The sequence below is a fragment of the Triturus cristatus genome, chromosome 9 (genome assembly GCF_964204655.1).
Source record: "Triturus cristatus chromosome 9, aTriCri1.1, whole genome shotgun sequence".
Lineage (NCBI taxonomy): Eukaryota > Metazoa > Chordata > Amphibia > Caudata > Salamandridae > Triturus > Triturus cristatus.
The window spans coordinates 63,061,144-63,081,119 of NC_140592.1; the positions used below are offsets into that span (position 1 = coordinate 63,061,144).

At 47.6% G+C, this 19,976-nt stretch overlaps 1 protein-coding gene across 2 annotated transcripts in view; it reads left to right on the top strand.

Moving 5' to 3' along the window:
• Positions 1 to 19,976, top strand: part of PLXNA1 (plexin A1) — a 507,337-nt gene that overhangs the window by 268,597 nt on the left and 218,764 nt on the right. For both annotated transcript variants that reach the window (XM_085624414.1, XM_085624415.1), the window contains exons 5-7: positions 7,939 to 8,062; positions 8,697 to 8,850; positions 10,540 to 10,639. In XM_085624414.1, coding sequence (XP_085480540.1) covers positions 7,939 to 8,062; positions 8,697 to 8,850; positions 10,540 to 10,639 — 378 coding nt within the window. The remainder of the gene's footprint in view (positions 1 to 7,938; positions 8,063 to 8,696; positions 8,851 to 10,539; positions 10,640 to 19,976) is intronic.

The following is a 19,976-nucleotide window of genomic DNA, read 5'->3' on the forward strand; positions in this document are numbered from 1 at the left end:
AAGAACTGTAGCAAAACAAGCATCTGATGCTTTGCCAATGGTTGTTTTCATATAGCGCTCAATATCATACGTCAGTGACTTGTAAGCACTATGTTATTACTTAATATAATGTTTCTAAGGTTAAGGGGGGAAAAAGCAGACAGCTGAGCTGACCTTGCCAGGATTCATAGTTGTGACCAGCAGGTCATTGTATTTTTCAGTGGTGCGCGCTAAACTGATTGAGCGTCTTTTTTGACATCATCCTAAATTGACAGCATCTATAATAAGTCGGCATCGCTACATCCTCATGTGGCGGATGTTGATGGGTCGGGGGTGTACCATCGTGGTTAATTAACTGGATCTTCTCCAAGTGGCACCTGATCTATCTTCCTCCACCATGCATTCCATCACCGCTCCATGCCTCAGCGTAATAACAGGCAACAACCTGTCCCTCATTGGTGGAGGCCCAACTCCTTCCCACTGACTTCCAGTATGCCGACGCCGGAGAGGTAGCACCCGCCACATGGGATTCCACTTGCGCCATTGGTATCAAAACAGACTCCTTGGCTATAATCCCAAACAAGTCAGTGGCTGAGGAACTGTAACCACCACCTCAATTTGGTGAGCCCCATAATGTGGCGGCTTCTGTTCCTCAGCGTTATCCCCTGATGTGGGTGGTGGTGATTACACGGCTGGGCTGTGCTAATGCCTGTGCTTAGGGCTCCCATCTCAAGTGACCTCCAGGGTTCCTGCTATGCAAAGCAACCAGAATCCTATTGAACAACCATAAAAAATCTAGCGGGCACTTGGTGGGTGCACGCCTCAAATTTTAAATCTCAATGGCTCACACGACTCTAGACACCTCCAGGTCAATTAGGGTGACCGAGTACACACTAGCTCACCATCTAAGAGTGCAGCTTTGCGTTCTATACCAGAATTCCACAGCATATTGGGAGTCGTCGCTTCAGACTGCAAACTCCCATTCTGCAGCACTCTCCACCACGTCGCATAAGAAAAGGTGCAGCTAATTCACCATTGGCCCAGGGATTGGCGTGCTAGCTAGTTCTATCACTCGTTTCCTTCTTGGGTGCCTCACATCCACCACTGACCCGTGTTTGGAGCAGCTCCACCATCTACACGCAGAGCATGGAAAAGGTTCATGAAAGGGAAGGCGTCCACCCTCCACCCTGTTCTTCATCTGCCTTAGCGCTGCCGTTGAGCTCTGCCTCCTGCTCGCTCACCTTTCACTCTACCCTCAGCTCTGCCTTTTCTGCAGTGCGTAATGCTCATGTTTATATGGACTGCCAGTGCCTAGGGCAAGGCAAGGATCCTTCCACTTAACTTTTAAAATTGTGCTCCCCTAAGAATGCCCCTAAGAATTTACGTCCGAGCAACCGCCCTGTGGCCCCGCCCACACTACGTCACTGTGCATACTTCCACTGTCCTCCCATGTAGTGACTGTCCCTTCTAGAGCAGTGTACTGCTCATCCAACAATGTGTTGCCCCACAATGCACTCCCCAGCCGTGTTTACTCCTCTCCGGAACCCGACGCATTTCCTATAGACGCAGATTTTCACTTAAAACGGATTGTATCTAGCCTCTGCTTATTCGAGACGTGCAATCTACTTGTATTTAACTCTGTTCATAGACTTGTACTTGACCACCAGCAAGATCAAGTTATGTTAGTGGCAGGAGGCGTGGCCACTCAAAGGTAACATTAGGAATAGCAGACAGTCTTGCGAAAGCAGGATTTAAGTGGGAACCATGCAGACCCTCTTGTGTTGGGCAAAGGCAAGAAATGACTGATTTAGACTGGGCAGGCATTTCTCATCTTCATTCAAATCCTAGATTTATGTTGATAGAAGTTTAAAAATATAAAAATGGCCTCTGAAGCCTCAAATGCACTTACTTTTAATGCTTTCGCCTCTAAATGAATTATTGAAATGATGTACATGATTGTTTGAGAGAAATTCACTTACACTCCCCCCAAGGATTACTCCGCTTGCTCCGTCTACCGTAGAGTGCAAACGATCAGATGCGACTGTGTTTGCTCTTGCGCGCTGCTTGCGTGCTGCTTGTGTTTAGTTATCGATCCACACGCATTCTATTCCATGCCCAGGCAGAGCTGTTAGAGTGACAAGTCGATGAGCCGAATGTCCCTGCACTTCACACCATCAGTTCTCTCTCTCCGTACTGCTAAGTCCTTGTGCTAGATCAGTCCTACGTGTAAATTCATGCCTGAGCCACCAGGACTCATGAGAGGATGTTATCTGCAGGTACTGGATGGGCGAGTTCGCCCTCCTTGTCCATTTTCCAGACCAGCTTTGTTTTTCCTCTAGTGGACTCGACAATCTGGGAGCCATTTGCAGGCGATTCATCTTTCAACAAGAGAGGTTTGACTGTTGAAAGATATGCTTCCAAGTGTGTCTCAAACCACAGTGGAGGCACCTGCCTCCGGGTACCAGGCGATGCTTTGTCTGATGGTGAGAGCAGTTATGGTTATGATCCAGGTGTACAGGCTTTCCTACCTGCGCCCATGATGTGGAGAAAGCTTACATGCCCCTCCCTTGTAAAGTTGCACCCAAAACCCTGTAACTTGCAACTGTGTGTGCTTCCTTGTGGTGAATAGGAATGTGGGGTGCCCGTTTGGGGCACGGAGTGCATCTCTGTGCAAAGTGATGGTCTCTCTGCAGGCTTTTTGTCTCTTGATGGACTTGTCAAGCTACCTGTTGCCTTGTTCTCAACCTCATCCCAAGGCTGGAGTCATGTTGTGGGTTAGTGGAGAAACCCTGGCTCATGTTATGAAGCTAGGTGTCCTCTTAGCACAGGCCGACTGCTCCATCTCCCAGCGCTTTCGTTGTTCTTTCCTGTCACCTCGAAACTTAAGCTCATCAGCTGCACCGATCTGGATTCATATCACCATTTTTTTGGGCGGGACAAATATGTATGAGATGCTTCCCCACGACTGAAGGACAATTTCTAAATTTACACTATGCAAGGTCTTGGGCATTCACCATCTCCCTCTCGATGTCTTCAGAATGAGATGTACAAAATTCTCAGTTGATGAGAATTGCATTTATATCTGGACAGTCGGCAGGCTCTGCACATCGATGTGAGATGACATTTGCCAGCGATCAAAACCTTTGGGGCTGATGGTCCTCCGTAAGCCCGGGGATAAGCCATGGAGCCTGGAGAATGACTGCATGGCCACTTACCAGAAGAAGGGAAGCTGAACTTACCAGAGTAGTGAAGAACGAATTCCAGCTGAAGACCTGCATGGAGAGCACCTCAACAGACCGAAACGTGTAGGCGTCATGAGTTCCTTACAGTGAAACTGGTGAGTGCCAAAAGCAACTCCAGAAAATCCCCTTGGCACTTCAGAGAAGCTTTCTTGTTTTCTTCATCCTATCCTTGACCTGTACCTTAAGTGTGCATGTTCCAGCCCTTTTCTAGCCTCAGAGGTATAAAGAGATCTTAATCACTTCGATGTAGTCACATTGGGTGTGGCAGCAGGTTGTTCTAATTCTGGAAATGTTTGAACCTTCCTTCCAACTCTTATGATGCCAGAAACATCTCAACTTAAAGACTTGGTTCGTTCCAGCAGTGGTGCAAGAGAAAATGATGGGCCAACCTGCAGAACACGATGAGCCGCTATCTCTCACGTCTCTCAGATATTCATTCGTCTTGGGCTCAATGGGGAACCTCTGAAGAGGTGCTCCACCCCCCACCCGCACCCCTCTGTACTGCAGAGACTACCTTTACACCCCTGGACTCTACCGCTAACGGTCACCTTCCAGTCGGGACTGGTGACACGTTTGGGTCCTGTCAGTGGCCCCAGAGCCACAGTCACTCTTGCAGCTGAAAAAGCTTCACCACAACTGCACCATTTCAAAATAGTCGCACAAATATTTGAGGACTCCCCATTGGGCGTTGTCCAATTCTTCTATCAGTTTCCATGGAGAGGAACTTGGAGAGTCCTCAGCTTGGAGAGGCCAATGCCTGTTCCAGAGAGCCCCTCTTAAGCAGAACGCAATCCTCTTGTCGTCCTTAATTTATCACTTTTTGGATGGTTAGGAGAAGCTCTTTCGGGCTACACAATGTTTTACTTGGCTAGTAATAAAAGACTTGTTCTTTGAGTTTTTAGCACTAAGCGAACATGGAGCTTAAGTTGCAACCATTATTTTTAAGGTGGGACTTCCTGTTGCAAGAAGAGCTTTCCTTCCATATGGGCCAATGGCATGCTCACACATGTGTCCAACAGATATGTTGGAGGTTGTGGTACCTGCCTTCCAGTTGGCGATGGGCTGCTGCCCTCGTATCATTGTGTTAAGTACGTGTGGAGTGTAGACCAGGGGTCCTTGCTTACCACTAATCGCTCCTGTACTTTTAAAAGCAATGCCGACCACCTTTGATTTTACATCATGTGTCATAACTACTCACCAGTGTGTCTCAAGCCTAATGGGGTGTTTTCCTCGGTCTGGGGCTAAGGTGTGATGGTGATCCCCTTCCAGTATCTCAGCAATGAGCCCCTAATGTAATCAAAGAAAACGGCCCCTGGGTTGGAAAGGCGTGTAGTGGCCCCAAGCAGCGATTCCAATGGACCTCCTGCTCTGATGATGCTGCAACCCTGGATCCTTCCTAGCCCCACCCAGGGTACCAGATGGCTGCATAGGAGAGGGGGCTCCACAATCCAGTCAAGTGTTCCCTGTAATCTCAAACTCCAGTTGTGGTGAACCAGGACTACAGCTCCCAGAATGCGTTGGGTGGTGAAACAAAAGCCATGAGAGAGGTTTAGCCTTGTTAGGGCTCCAGACCGCACTCTACAGAATACCATGTAAGATGCAGTTTATAGCACACCCCTGCTGGTATACTGCGACAAATACCCTGAGCTATCCCGCGCGCAGCCTTTGATCCCGTCTCTTCACCTGCCACTTGGGCATCATTCTGGTTCTAATGGAGGCTTGGCGACCAGGTGAAGCGAGCCCAGCAAAGCTTCAGTGCCTCTTACTCTCTTCGTATTTTAGGAATGACCTTTCTAAGTATGCTTCCCTCAAACTATGCTACTCTTGTAGCAAGCTGGAATACAGCATACTGCTATAATGTACCCCTAAATAAGGTACACCCCACTCCTCACCTAGCTGCCGAATGATGGTAGATGTTTACAGCACTGAGCCAAACTCGTACTCTGTCTTGCCTAAACACTATGTATTTCAGCAGGAACATGTAACAAGTCTCCCGCCTTTTACTGAGTGGCGGCTGTTGGATTACAAAAGAAGTGAGACGCAACGTAAAAATTCGAACTGGAATGTGTCGGCACTGAAAGAGGTTTGGTGTGGAGGGGTTAAATTCTGAAGCATAAATTTAAAGAAAAGAAACTAGAAGCAACTTAAAAGATGCCACAGGCATAATTCCTGTTTTGAAAATGACCCGCAGCCCCCAAGTCATAATCGCACCCACCAAACGCATACAATGGGTTACCCATATGTAACACATTACGGCTTCTGCAGGACCATTTCCCAAATGAACATTGTACCGAGAAAACACAGCAGTCCCTTCTCTGAAGAAGGTGGTACCCCGGATATTGTTGCTGCTCAAAGGAAGTGCTATTTCTTCTCACAAACATAGTCCTTCCTATTTCTGATCAGTATCTCACCCTTTGAAAGGCGAACCGTGCAAAGCCAGGTTGAAAAAATATACTAGCACAAAGGCGGCCTTTGATGCTCAGCACGTTCCGCTTCTCCACATCACTGCCGATTGGTCAAATAAACACCAGACCCCTGCCTGGTTTGATCCCCCATCTTCCTGCTTTAGTCTTGGGTTCACAAACTGGCTGTTCACTCGAAGCTGCTGAAAAGTAGCATTCGTATAGAATGTTTTCTTGTCTTTGTGGGACTCTTGAGGGCGCTGCCTATGCAGCCCCTGTACCAGAAACGTCATTAACAATGTGGTCTTCAACAGGAAGAAAGTATCTTTCCCATTACAAGATGTTAAACTCTACCCTGACTGCACGGCCCCTCATTGGTGTCACCTGCTCTCGAGTGACGATGGCAAGAAAAGTGCCCCTTGCACCCCTTCTGTCCATGGTGGAAACATCTTTGTCTTATGAGGCAGCGTGGACATCGGAGCGCCACGACAAGGGGTCATGCAATGCCCTAGTAGTTCCTAAAATGGAGACAAAATAGTAGAATTACAATCATTGTGTACCCCAGTGTAAGTCTTCTGTTGTGACTTTGGCGCCTTCTGGTTGTGACACGATCCTCGACTCCGCAAACAGCGCACAACGAGGTGGAAGCGTAAGTGGTCATGGTTGACACCTTTCACTTACCCCATTACCGATAAACAAAGGATTGTGGGATTGTTTACTTGCCACAGCTGTAATGTCCAGCTGGTAGCTGGAGCAGGAAATGGGCTTTATGTTGGCAGGGCAGCTCCCTGGCGCCACTATGGACAAACCTCCACAATTTACTCCCTTCGGTATTTTTAATTCTGGGACTTTCAAGGTCAGTTGCATATTTTTTTCCTTATTCGTTCTACAGGAGACTTTTCCCAAGCCCTGTCCTTTGTCTCGAGATGCTTTCATTCTTATCTGTAACTGCTGGAGCATGTCATTCTGTTAGAGAGGAGAGTCCAATTTACGGGTCCGGAGTCCCTGAATCCTCCTCTATAAACCAGCGGTTGGTACATTTGGCACGTACTCCTAGTTAGGCGCTGCATGTAAATCTGTTCTGTGCACTCCCAGCTGGACACTTGGATAGAATCTGCGGTGCTCGTTAATGCTAGGCCCTGCACCTGGGGACATCCCCTAACTGGTCAGAGATGGGCCACCTTGCAAACATTGGATCCTGGGTGCGTGTCCCTGCACTCAACCCATGCGTCTGGGCAGGCCCTGTGCTTACATGTGCACTGCTCTGCTGAGCAAGCCTGCACACTTTGCATCTTCTATTTGTATGACTTGGACTCTTCGTGCATGTCCCAGATCGCCCTGTGATTAAATTTACTGCACTCATTAATGTCCTACCCTGAATGCGTTGCATAACGGAGCTTGGTAGGCCATGGAAGTCATTCTGCTGTACTTTTGTGACCCCTCCTGCATCGTAGCTGTCAAAGACCAGCTAGTTTGCAGAACACACAATAGGAAAGGCCGCGGAACCAAAGGAAATGATGGACGGAGTGTTGAACATTGCAAGCACTCACCCCCAGTCAACCGATCTGGGTTTAATCCATCACCCTTCTTTAGCCCACTCCGCCACCCCAGTTCAGACATGGCCATATGCAAATCAGTCTGACCCTGTGCCTCATGGGAACAGTCCAGCCCGAACTGCCGAGCCATGCCTTCCCTGGACCGGAAACAAGCTTCCTAGGACTGGTTTCTGGCATTTCAGCCGTCTTTAGCCAGGCTTGCTTGAATCCAGTGGCAAAGTGAGCAAGGGACTCGCGTCTGAGCATATCCTGCCAACGTATGACGAACAAAGCAAAAACCAAAGGAAATGATGGACGGAGTGTTGAACATTGCAAGCACTCACCCCCAGTCAACTGATCTGGGTTAAATCCACCACCGTTCTTTAGCCCACTCTGCCACCCCAGTTCAGACATGGCCATATGCAAATCAGTCTGACCTGCCTGCACCGGCCTGCAACTGGGGTTTGTAAGAAAATGTTCTTGCAAGGGTGAGAATCCGTTGCAGGTTTTTGCCTCTTTTCTTGTGTGTGGTCCTCATGAAAAGCAATTTTACAGCGAGGGTCAAGGGTTTCTCTGAAAGGTTCCTTTTGGTGTAAATGTGGCTTTTCAAATGTCCCCAATGTTAGCTGTTTTGGCAGGGCAGAATCCAACCATTTATTTCATGCATTATATTTCTTTCTTTGTTTTTTTGGGTTACTTAGTGGGTGCAGGCGTACAATGTTCAAAGGTGGGTGTACTTGGTTGCTGCTAGTTGTGATGAGAATTTGTCTCTTCTTTCAGATGTTCCCGGAAGGACCGGTGTGAACGTGCGGACGAGCCCCAGCGGTTTGCGTCAGACGTGCGTCAGTGTGTACAGCTGTCCGTCCAGCCCAAGAACATCTCGGTCACCATGTCCGAGGTCCCGGTAGGTGGAGGCAGAGTACTAAGAATCTGCCCAGCCTGGTCTTTTCCACACCCCTTGGCTAATGAGTATTGCATTGTGCGGACTGACTTGTCCGGGACCTCCACAGGCCCCATCTCCACATCTTGGCCTTGAACACCAAAGTTGTCAAACTCGGCTGGAGTTCTCAACAATGGTTTTTAGTAAAAGTTTGTACTGAAATGGGGGCTACTTCACGACCATATTCTCAACATGAGGGGTTTTCATAGCTCGTTGGTAGTATTTGCTCTGCTAAAGATGGGCCATATGACTATTTGACCATCAACATGTAGACTTATTCTTAAGTCATCGTCTGAATCTGAAAGTCTTGTCTCTCTTGGACGTCCTGAGCTGTGATGAGGGCATTGCACTATTTGGTCATTTAACATTCAACAAAAGTGGCCACGACTGGTCAACACACTCGCTTAAGAGGTACCATGAAACCTCCTGGAGCGTGTTGGCCTATCAGACGTCCTTCATTGTCCTAGGAGGGTGCTTGTGGGTTCTGAGGGGGAGGGTGGATTGTCGGAGGATATTAGGTTGGATCTGGTGGTGGTTCCATCTTTGAGACATTTGATTTTTGTCCTTGTTTCCAATCTTCCTATCTTGTACTTTGCAGCTGGTTCTCCAGGCCTGGAACGTCCCCGATCTGTCCCTGGGGGTGAACTGCTCCTTTGAAGATTTTACGGAGTCGGAAGGTCGGATCAGCGACGGCAGCATCTACTGCAGCTCCCCATCGGCAAAGGACATCATTCCGATCACCAGGGGCCAAGGTGAGTACCGTGGTTGTCACTCATCTGGCACACGCGCTTCTAGGGCAGAGGGTGGTATCTATTTTCTAACACGCTAGGCCCTCTTGTATCACGGAGAGGTGAGTACGAGGCTGACTTGACTAAGACCCCAACAGGATCCCCTCACCTTTATGTGGAATGGTGAGTGCTGTGACTGAACGGATAAATTCCCATTCATTGAATTAATTTTACTTCCTGCCCATTGGATGACTATAAAAAAATATCAGAACCATCCAGTGGCAAGAGTAGTTGTGTAGTAGGCCGGGTCTATGGTAAAATAGGCTACAAAAATGTATTTTGCCTAAGCATAGACACCTACAACAGATAAAATCTCGACCTTAATTTTTTTTTTTTGGGTGTGGAGTTTTATATAGCGCCAACGAGACCCGAAGGTATCCGAACACTTTACATGAGCACTAGTTACGTTACAGAAGGAAACATTCATTTTTGTATTTTGTTGAGATTAAGTGATTTGCCAAGAATGTTGAGCATCCCTGCCGAGACTCGAACCTGGTTCCCCAGCTCCGAGGTCGTCTGCCCTAGCTGTTAGGCCACATTCTCTCCATTTAAAAATTGCAACCTGTTTAATAAATATTCAGTCCAGCAGACCCAGGTCCTGCTTATTTTATATGGGGTCACTTTCTATTCTATCGCATGCCCTAGCATAGTTGGGGGTCAATGTTGGGTGCAGCTTCCTACTTTCTTATTTACAGAAGCTTGAGGTTTCGGTGGCCTGTTCTGCAGTTTGTTGCTGCAAGAGATGTTTTGGAGTCTGTTCTCACATGCTAGCAGTAGAGTCGCATGAGAGTAGAGTGAAGTATTCTAGTAGACAGTAGGCAGAGGTGCACTCTATTAATGTGGCCTGTGCTCAGTGGGCGGCTGGGATGAGAAGAGGTAGCAGTTCCGCCCCTATAAGCGCCATCTTATTTCTTCGCCAGTCCAGCCCTCAGGCTGAATCGCTGCCACCTCTGCTCTCCACCCAGGCTGACGAGATCTATTAATACTCCCCTCTCCTCCTCACAGAGCAGGGGGCGTTCCAAATAACCAAGTTGTTTTCTCTCATTAGTCTTCACAGCGCATAATTTGCCTGCTCTGCGCTGCCACTTGCATGTCTTCTCTTTGGCTGTCATGATTTTGAGCACAGTCTGGCTCTGTGCAGGCGTTGCGCTCTTGCGTTTGACCCTTGCCCGAAATAATGTTACTATGGAAATTCTTGATCGAGATGGGTGTGGAGGGGGTTGTCATTAGAATCTTCCACGACAAGTTTTGCTCATTTTCTCAAATTCAAAATATAGGCTTTGTGAGAAAAAAATCCACAAGGCAAAACTGTTGCACTCCCCGGTTGCAGCTTCCTGCAGAGTTGGACCGCAGGTTAAATAGATGGTGCTTCTGAACTTCAGATCTTAATTAGATATGCATCTCCGCACGACAACCAGACTTATGCCATTCGTGTAAATGCCATTTGGAGTTGATTCAAGGTGAGACACCAGCCGTCCACGGTGTCTGACCTCAGAGTCAACCTGCAGCACATCTGCGTTTCTCAATATCCCAATGCGGCCATCTCCTATCCAGACCTTCCGGGGGATCTCTGGTAAAGACGTGTATTGTGTCCAAAGGATTAGTCTGACCTGTTAGATTGCAGAGTTTAACTAGTGTTTTTACTTTTCGTAGGAGACAAGAGGGTGGTGAAACTCTACCTGAAATCGAAGGAGACGGGGAAGAAATTTGCCAGTGTGGACTTTGTCTTCTACAACTGCAGTGTTCATCAGTCGTAAGTTGCTTTCCTTATAACTCTAAACATAGACATGTTGAGATGCCGTATTACTCTAAGGCAGCCGTGCGAAGAACAATTGACATGTCTGATTTGCCGTATCACTCTGACGACGTCCATCGTGATGGTCTTGGACTTGCTGTAATGGTTCATGTGTTTCTCAGGGAGGCTGTTTTCTTACATTATCTGATGACTCCCACGTAGTGCTTTAGGAGATTTTCGTTTTGGTTTTATACTTTCCCAGTGTTTTAATATAAAATTGTCTGTAGGGATTGTGCAGTTACGCAGGATTACGGCTGAGATTTCTGTAAATTGCTGGCAACAAGTTTGAATTAAGGCAGGATCCGCTCCTCATGTCATGCATCCCGGATGATGAAGTGAGTGTCAAGTCTGTTGTTGTGTTCTATACCTCTGTTATACAATCGTTATTTACTGTGTTACGTTATCGAAACTTAATATAGCGCAGCAAATCACCCCCGCAGGGATATCTTGGCGCTGAAGCGCAGTCTCAGAGGAGAAAAGAAGAAATCTGGTCAAAACAGCCAGGTTTTAAGTAGCTTTTTGAAGCCGACAAATTCAGAGTAGACGTGACTGTAAGGCAGAAGCCTGTCCCAATGAAAAGGGCCCAGGTAAGAGAAGGATCGACCGCCATGTCGGACTGTGCGAATACGGCATGGGCAGAGCAAAAATTGATCCTTAGATCTCAAATTTCTTTTGGATCGATAAATTGAGAATTTGTGAATTTGCATGGCACTCCAGAGAAAGTGTTTTGTCTTATGTAAGTTCCAGTATTGTGAACTAGACATATGTCGATTTCTTAGGATTAATACAGCCTCATCACTGCCCCTATTGTATAATCGCCCATATTGCCGGCTTGTCCTTGGCCCCCAAGGAAGTACGCGGTCACAGCGTCATCACCGTACGGGCACAGTACTTAGTGAAGCAGACAATGATTTGGGATTCTAGCGTGCCTTCAGTCACTACAAGATGGCTGAAAGATTAACCTAAGACTCTTTGGTCCTGGTTACCTCTGCCCCACCTTGGACCCGCCGCTCTCCATAGATGGCCGCCTTGTGCACACGCTGGCCACGCGGATGTTGGCTTGGTGATACGCTTCCAAGCCCCCATCCCTGTTGGCGCTCGGGCGAGTGACATCAGCCGCCATCCTGAATTTCTCATTACCCTCCTTCAAAACCCAGCGGAGAGGGAAGGAAGCGCGCACTTTCAAATTAATATCCGCCTCTGAAATACCATTGCATACATTTGCATAGAGAGCAGCTCAATTAACTTGTTTGTGGGTAAATCTAAAAGGCTTTTCATATTGAAGGGGAAAAGAACTCTGGAATGACTTCAAGGTTCTTTGATAGCTGTGTAATTAAATATTTCCTCAATGCTGTGTTTTTTACATTAAAAAAATGAAAAATCTATATGGAAGAGGCGTCGGATCCCTCTGGGCTCTGCTTGTTCCAGGCAGGAAGGCCCCGGGTGCTCCTGTTCCTTGGGGGCGCGGGTACCTGGATGGCACCGCGCGCGTCTCTGCGTAGAAATATATATTCTATCAATATTCATGGCTCCTTCCAGGGTTTCTTTTTCAGGGATACGCGAGTATCCTGCCGGAGAGCCTGGTCTCTGTGGCTTTCTTCGAGAGCGCTATAGATTGCAGAAGGGTGGTTGGCTGTGGTGGTCTTTCCATATAGGCGAACTAGGCAGGGGGCAACTGAAGAGGGGTGCTAATTTCGATGGAACAATGACATCTTAAATATGTGGGGGGTGCATAGATGACAGTTGCATGTTTCACGTGGGTCATACGTTGCTGATAACGTATCTACGGTAAGGTTTTCTGACCGCGCTTGATGCACAGTAGAAATGTAGGCGCTCTGCCAGTGCAGGTGGCTTTGCGGGGGGGACGTCCTCGGATGGGGGGGCAGTGGTTGGTAAAGTGCCTAAAACGGTGGTGAGATGTGTTATAACTTGTGGATAGATCAGGGTTTGGTCGCTTAGTAACAATACGAGTTCGGATGTTTAATGGAAACATTATTAAAGTATCCACGTTTCCCTTTTAAATGTTAAACTTTTGGGTAGCAAAGCACGTCATTAACTAATGTGAATGAGGAAGTCTCAGAAGGATGAAAGTCTGAGTCACCATAGACGCGCGTGCACACCTCGGGGCGAGTGTCGGTTGCATGTCGCGTGCGCCTGCCCGGAGTGGTCCCGCCCCAGACTTCCAGAGGCACCCTGTGCCTGGAAGTCTCATTACGCCCCTGTTGCCCGATACGCCTCAGATTGTGGGGTGCGGCACGGCTTTCCCTCCCAGATCAGTCTGGCTCGAGAGAATGTTCGTTCCATGAACTGGGGGAGCTTCTCCCTGGGTGGCGTGGGAATCCCCAGGGAGTAGGTTTCTAACCCCAGGGATCTGGGACCCCTGCCAAGAACAAACGATCTGGGATGTCTCGTCGCCAAGATGAAGGCGCCTTGATTTACTGTGCGGCGGGTGGTGAAACCTCGAGCAGAGGGCCGACACCGGTTCTGATTGGTTCCTGAATGCCTCTGGGGCTATATGTGCGTGCGTTTCTGTACGTGCATGTGCACGCGTGTCCCTACGTACATTGGTTTCCTTTCCTGTTCGTGCAAACTTTTACTGCATCCGATCCGTTCACGTGCAAACAATTCTATGACGTGATGGACTTTATTGTTTTTGCAAGTACATATTAATAGGTGTGCACGTATTTGTAGAGGTGCATATGCGTGTTTAGGTCTATACATCTAGCTGTGTGTGTGTACACGCCTGTATGTAGCTGTATATGTTTCAACCATTTATTGCGGTCCCCAGAGCACCGGTCATTGCACACCCAGACTAGGCAACATGCTCCACCGACCACGAAAATCAATTGATGCAAAAACAAACGCGGAGGCTCAGCTTTGACATGAAAAGAACGCTCACTACCCCACTTTAGACCCACTCCTTGGGGTTCAGTCGATGCTCAAGGCCATCAGTTGAGTCAGGCGCGCAACACCCATTGGGCTCACCGGGCTTTAACCCACCCTCCCCTCCGTCATGTGTGTCAGCCCGGCTGAGACAGCCTCGCGGGCTGGCGTCCCTCTAATTGCAGCTGGACCCGAGTACTTCACGGGTCTTTAAAAGACCATTTACTCGTTAATGAGGCTTTTGTTGTGTTTTCACCCCTTCTTTACAGCCACTCTGCCTATGGCTGGAAGACTTAGCACCCCCTCCCCCGAAATCTTTTTCAGCCCCCCCCCCCCTCTCTCCCCCCCCCACCCCCGAAATGTGGCTCTAGTTGCCCGCCTGAGTTGAGTAACAATCCGATGTTCACCAACTGCATTCGAAAAGGCCAAACCAGAGGCGTAGTTCTTGAGGGCACGGGACCTCCAAACTCTGCCATACTTGGTGCCCGTCCACGCGCCACGCGCCACAAGCTCTTCGGCTGGTATCTTCTGACAAGACTCCCATTATGGCTCGTTGCTCCAGAGGGCGAGAGTTTAGACCTCGTGACCGATGTTCAGATCACTTATTCTGTGAATTCCGACTGTTGTCTTATCGGTAGATCTTGGCTTGGCTCTTAGCGGACATTACGTGGATGACTTTAGACGGTATGACCCTTTATTGTATGTTCCCTTATACATTTAAATGGCCCCAACAGAATGATTACCTCATTGTGCTGCATAATGCCTCTTACAAACAGGGCACTTGTACTTGGGTCGATGACTCGCGCCTTTTGAGTCCATATGGGTCAGAGGTCAAGTGCTTTGCGACAGCCCATTTACATATGAAGACAACTCCATCATAGTTCAGTAAAGCATCTCATTTGTGATGACCACCATGGCACGGAATGCTTTGCGCGTGTTGTAGGCGGAGTTTTGGCTTCCACAGAGCGGTTGCTGTCTTTTCCCCCTTTTTTTCATAACTGAATAATTTCCACTACAAACCCTGACGCTGTATTCCCCCTTAAAGGCTGCTTGTTGACTGTTTTGCGCGCGGCATGGCCTACACGAGACCCCTTGAAGAACACTGGAGTGTGCTGAAGCGGAGAACGGGATTGGACCACCGTTTAACAACCCAGGAGGCACAGGGGTGTGTACTGAGAGATTTACCCAAGAAAATCCAGGTAGCTTGCAGATTTTCAGTATTTAGATTGTTACTAATGGTTTATTCGCCGTTAGCCTGCATGCAGTGTAAACAAATACTTTGTAACATTGTAGCATTTGTAGCAGAATGCAACCTTCTGTGCAGTCACGCGATCTAATTGACGCGGAGCTAATGGAGGGTCGGCTGCCGTTTAATTAGGACGTTGAGCGGTATTTCGCAGGCTCTTGATAACTGGATGAGGGTGCTGAGAGCAGGTGTGGTACACACCTGACATGGATTTTCATGGGGGAAACATGGCACCGGGATCCATGGTTACTAGGAAGGAGGTTCGATGAATGGCCATACTGACATGACTCGAAAGCACCTATCCTCTATGAGTAGTACACACATTGTATTCAGCCGCCGGGGTTCATTTAGAAGGGCTCCTCACCCAAACTGTTGACATCTACATCTGTTTAGCATCCTGAAGAATTTACGCCCCAAATCCCATTTATTCAGTGGGCCTGGAGTGGCGAAACCCATAAATCCATAGTCCATAATCTCTTGCAGAAACAGACCTTACAACCTTGTAAACATTGTTACGGGAAGCTCCTAGAAGCAGAGGAGTGGTTGTAGAGGCTGGAGAGATGTTAGAAGTGCTGTCGTCACCCCGGAGATCGCTCCCAGATTCATGTCAACCAGAGATGGCCATTCCTTAGACCCGGCTAGCGTTTTCACGTGTTACCTTGGGTCACACCTGCACTTGCCATCATCACAAAGGGGCCTGAACTGCCTCCACTTTTAGGGAGGTTGCAAAACCTGGAATGGTTCTGACACTTTGGAACCACCACACCAGCTTGCAGCAACCTATCCTAGAAAATTCTTTCCAACTCACCTTATTATTCTATGCGTCTTAACTGTGTGATCTTGTGAAGTTTGAAATACCGTGCAACACCTGGCAGCACCATGCAGGTCTGTGGAAAGTGCTTGTGGCCTCCATCTTTCCGGTGTTACCTTCAGGAGGGTGTCTTGCTCGAACACTGAAGCAGGATTATTTTTGTTTGAGGTTTGGTGGTACCAAGCAAATCCCTAGCACCCCCTGCAGAGATTGGAACATCTGCAGAGAGTAGATGGCTTAAGCTGGTAGCAGTTGGGTTGTAGTGGGCACCCCCGACAAGAGTTGCTTTCTGTACTGGCAACTTGAAATAGAAAAGAGACTAAGGATTTAGGTGGGGGTCCTCTGTGCTGGGACTGGACATCTGGGGTCTATCAAGGCTTTAAGACATTGCTTAATTTGTAAAATACTTAGTGCCAGGGCTCTCGACAGGCGGACACTAGTGCTTGCACCACCCGTTGCCCCTGGTAGCACTTCCAATGACCGCACCAACACACTACTAAGCATCACACTCTTAAAAGTGTGACCATTCATACTATTACAGGCCCCCAAAGCTATAAAAATGGCTGTGGAGGCAAATACTAATAATTCTAAATTTAAATTGAAATAATAAACAGAAGTTGTTGTGCTCGGACCTAAATTGGCAGACAGCCCTACCATGTGGCAGACAGTCATAAGCCCTGGTGCTGGCAATTAAGTGCTGGTGCTGAGCCCTGGAAAGCACCGGCACAAATTAAGCACTCCTTTAAGAGCATTGGGTACTGCCAGTGCTAATTGCTGGTTGCAATTAAACTAGTATCAATGGCACAGCCTGATGTAATTTTTTTATTCACGTCTTTTTCAGAATCGAAACATTTTTATGTTGAATACTTTGCAAAAATACCACTGTTCCTCATTTGATACAGAATAGCAAGCGGTGACAGAGACATAGGCCTGTCTTGTTTTAGGGAGGCCTATATGTTTGTTGTTTTGTGATCTGATTGGTTGCAATCAGAGGATGCATGCATAGAGCCAACCAAATACCGGTCAGATGGCATACTGTGCCAAGCGCTGGATCCTTGTTCACATACTTCGGGCCACACCCTATATGACAGACCAAGCCTCTAGAGCAGGACAGACGGACAGAGTCCAGCCAAAGGAGTTTCCGCTGTTAAATCAGAGTGGCACCCAGGTCCTGTCTCTGCCACAAAACGAAGGCGTGGTAAAGCCGCTGGCATTGCCAGGGCAGCTGATGGGGAAGGCATTAGTCTCCGGTAGGATTCCCTTTTGTTTTGTACTATAATAATGCGTGAGATGTAATTTTTCTACTATATTCTTTGTTTTTCATTGATAATATAACCCCCCCTCAAAACCCTGCAACTCCTGATTGGAATGATACTATCTGTTATGGAGTTGTTTATAAGAGGTCATGTCTACCGGTTTGATTGTCTACTCTTTCACGGACACGGATAATGTATGTTTTTCCCTCCAAACATTTTTATTGTTATGATCAAAATTCAAGATTAGTAACTTGGTGGTCGACATAGAAAGTAGCTCCAAAGAATAAAATACATTTTCAGTACAGATGTAGAGGCCTTCAGTCTCGGCTCTCCCATCCCCCTCCGCCTCACCACCCCCACCCAAAAAAGATTCCTAACCTCCCCTGTACATTGTCTCTAAATTGTGCCTGAAGGTGAAATTCAATCTTCTAAGCACTGGAACAAATATTTAATGCTCACTGCAGTTGCGTAAGCTGGGCTATCACCCACCCCCCACCAACAGTTTCCAAAGTTCGACTTCTACTTACATTTCTGTATGTAAAGAGGTTCATTGACTTCTGTCTGAGGAACAGGTTAGTTACTTTTTAGTGGCCCTGGTGTTCAGTAAGTAAACACAGTAGCCCACTCCTTTTTAATGTCTTTATCTTGATTAGTTTGAGACTTTGGAATGCGTTCCAGTGCTAGAATGTCCCAAAGGCGCATGCTCTGTGGGCTTCCGTTGAGGCAACTTCACCCCCCTCCGCCAGTTCCGTATTAACCACACATACTTTAATTGTATTTATAGAGCACTTACTACCCCTGACGAGGCGTCAAATTACTTTTCGACAAGTAGCACGCTACTCCGGAACCTAAAAGGTTTAGTGGTGGATTATTCTAGGGAAATAAGAGTTAATTTGAGCCGCGGACATGCAAGTCTGTTTAGATTGAATAAGATAATGGAGGAATGGAAGAGGAAAGAGTCCAGAAGGTGTTATTTGAGAGATCATAGTAGTAAGATAAAACGTTTTGAAAGCATTTATCGAAACAATCGTACACTTCCCTAGAAAGAATGAGCTGCTACTATCGGCATATTAAAAAAAAAAAAAAAAAGCAAACTAACCAGAATTTTGAACCTGGTATGGGTTGGGGGTGGTTATTGATTACTTAAAACACCCTGATCTAGAGGACTCTGCTTGGGCCACTCTCTAGCTGCCGACGAAGCCCCGTAGTCAGTCATTCTCTGGCATTCCATCACCTCATCAGCTAGGCTGAGAAGAGCAGGTGAGGCAGTACTAAAACAGCAGACTGGAAGAGGAGCTAGCTCTATAGAATGTTCTGGAGCCTCAGTTTGAGTCTGTTTATAAGGCTTCGTGCAGCATCTGTCAGCCTTCAGGTGGGATTGCTTCAGCTCCTAGGGCCATTGAGGTTCTGGCGTAAAGGCTCAACGTTAGTTTCCATTCTCACAAGGTAGACACACATATATAGCTAACAAATGAACCCTGAATTTGTCAAAACACCACGTTGTTATTCCTTGGTGGTCGAGGAAGTGTTTGCAATTGTTCGGACCGTGCTTGGGTGGTCCGTTAGAACGACGCGCCCTCTGTTCTGGAGTGCGGCAGCTGCTACACAAGCAAAGGAGGAGATGTATATATATATGTGTGTGTGTGTGTGTGTGTGTGTGTGTGTGTGTATATATATATATATGTGTGTGTGTGTGTATAAACACATACACAGAGATATAGATATAGCTATCGGTCCGTCTGCACATAACTGCTGTGCTGCTTTTTGTTTCCGATAGGCACTTTTTGTCCCCTTGCTCTGTTCAAATCCCTCTGCGTAGGAACGGTCCACTTTTTCCTTTGCCCTGTTTCAGTTTTTATCTACTTATCTGTTTATTGACCACGTACAGCACTCCGACACCCAAAGGGCCTTGGCCACTCTTTATAAAAAATAATTAATTACTGCCCTGCCCCTTTTAGAGGACCGCGCACGCCACTGTGTTTTCATTATCCCACTTTAAGCTTGTGTCCATCAGTACTAGACATCCAAAATGGAGGATGGGGGGACTTTTTTGGAGACGTGCATGTAGTAAAAGCTTGAAGGTTTGCGCTGCACTCTAATGTGAGCAATAGAGGTGGGAATTGCTGGCAGAGACAGCACATGTAGACTATGGTATGTGTATGCTACCTGTCGGTAGAGACAGCACAATTAGACTACCGTGTATTTCCTATTGGTTGTCAGAGACGCATGTACACAGACGTGTGTATGTGTGTGTTTAACTTGCTGTGAGACACAACACAAGCTTTTTGGTGTTTATCCGACCTGCTGGCAGAGACATCACAAGTACACCATGACGTGTCTCCTATATTTCTTTGCAGAGACAGCAAAAACACACCGGGATATGTCTCCAACTAGTTGGTAGAGAACGCACAAGCGCACTGTGACATGTCTCTTATACTTGTTGGTAGAGACAGCATAACCACACTGGGAGATCACTCTCCTACTTGTTGGCAGTGACAGCACAAGGGGGAGTGTCTCCTATACTTGTTGGCATAGACTGCACTAGCACACTGTGCCGTGACTCCTCTACATGGTGGCATAGACAGCACAAGCACACCGGGACATGTCTGCTATACTTGTTGGCAGAGACAGCACAAGCACACAGGGACGTGTCTCCTCTACTTGTTGGCAGAGACAGCACAAGCACACGGCGATGGTCTCCTCTACATGGTGGCAGAGACAGCACAAGCACACCGGGACATGTCTCCTCTACTTGTTGGCAGAGACAGCACAAACATACCGTGACGTGTCTTCTCTACATGGTGGAAGAGACCGCACAAGAACACCGCGACATGTCTCCTATACTGGTTGGCAGACAGCACAAGCACACCGGGACATGTCTTCTATACTTGTTGGCAGAGTCAGCACAAGGACACAGGGACTGGTCTCCTCTACTTGTTGGCAGAGACAGCACAAGCACACAGGGATGTCTCTCCTCTACTCGGCAGAGACAGAACAAGCACACAGGGACGTGTCTCCTCTACTTGTTGGCAGAGACAGCACAAGCACACCGGGACATGTCTCCTATACTTGTTGGCAGAGACTGCACAAGCACACCGG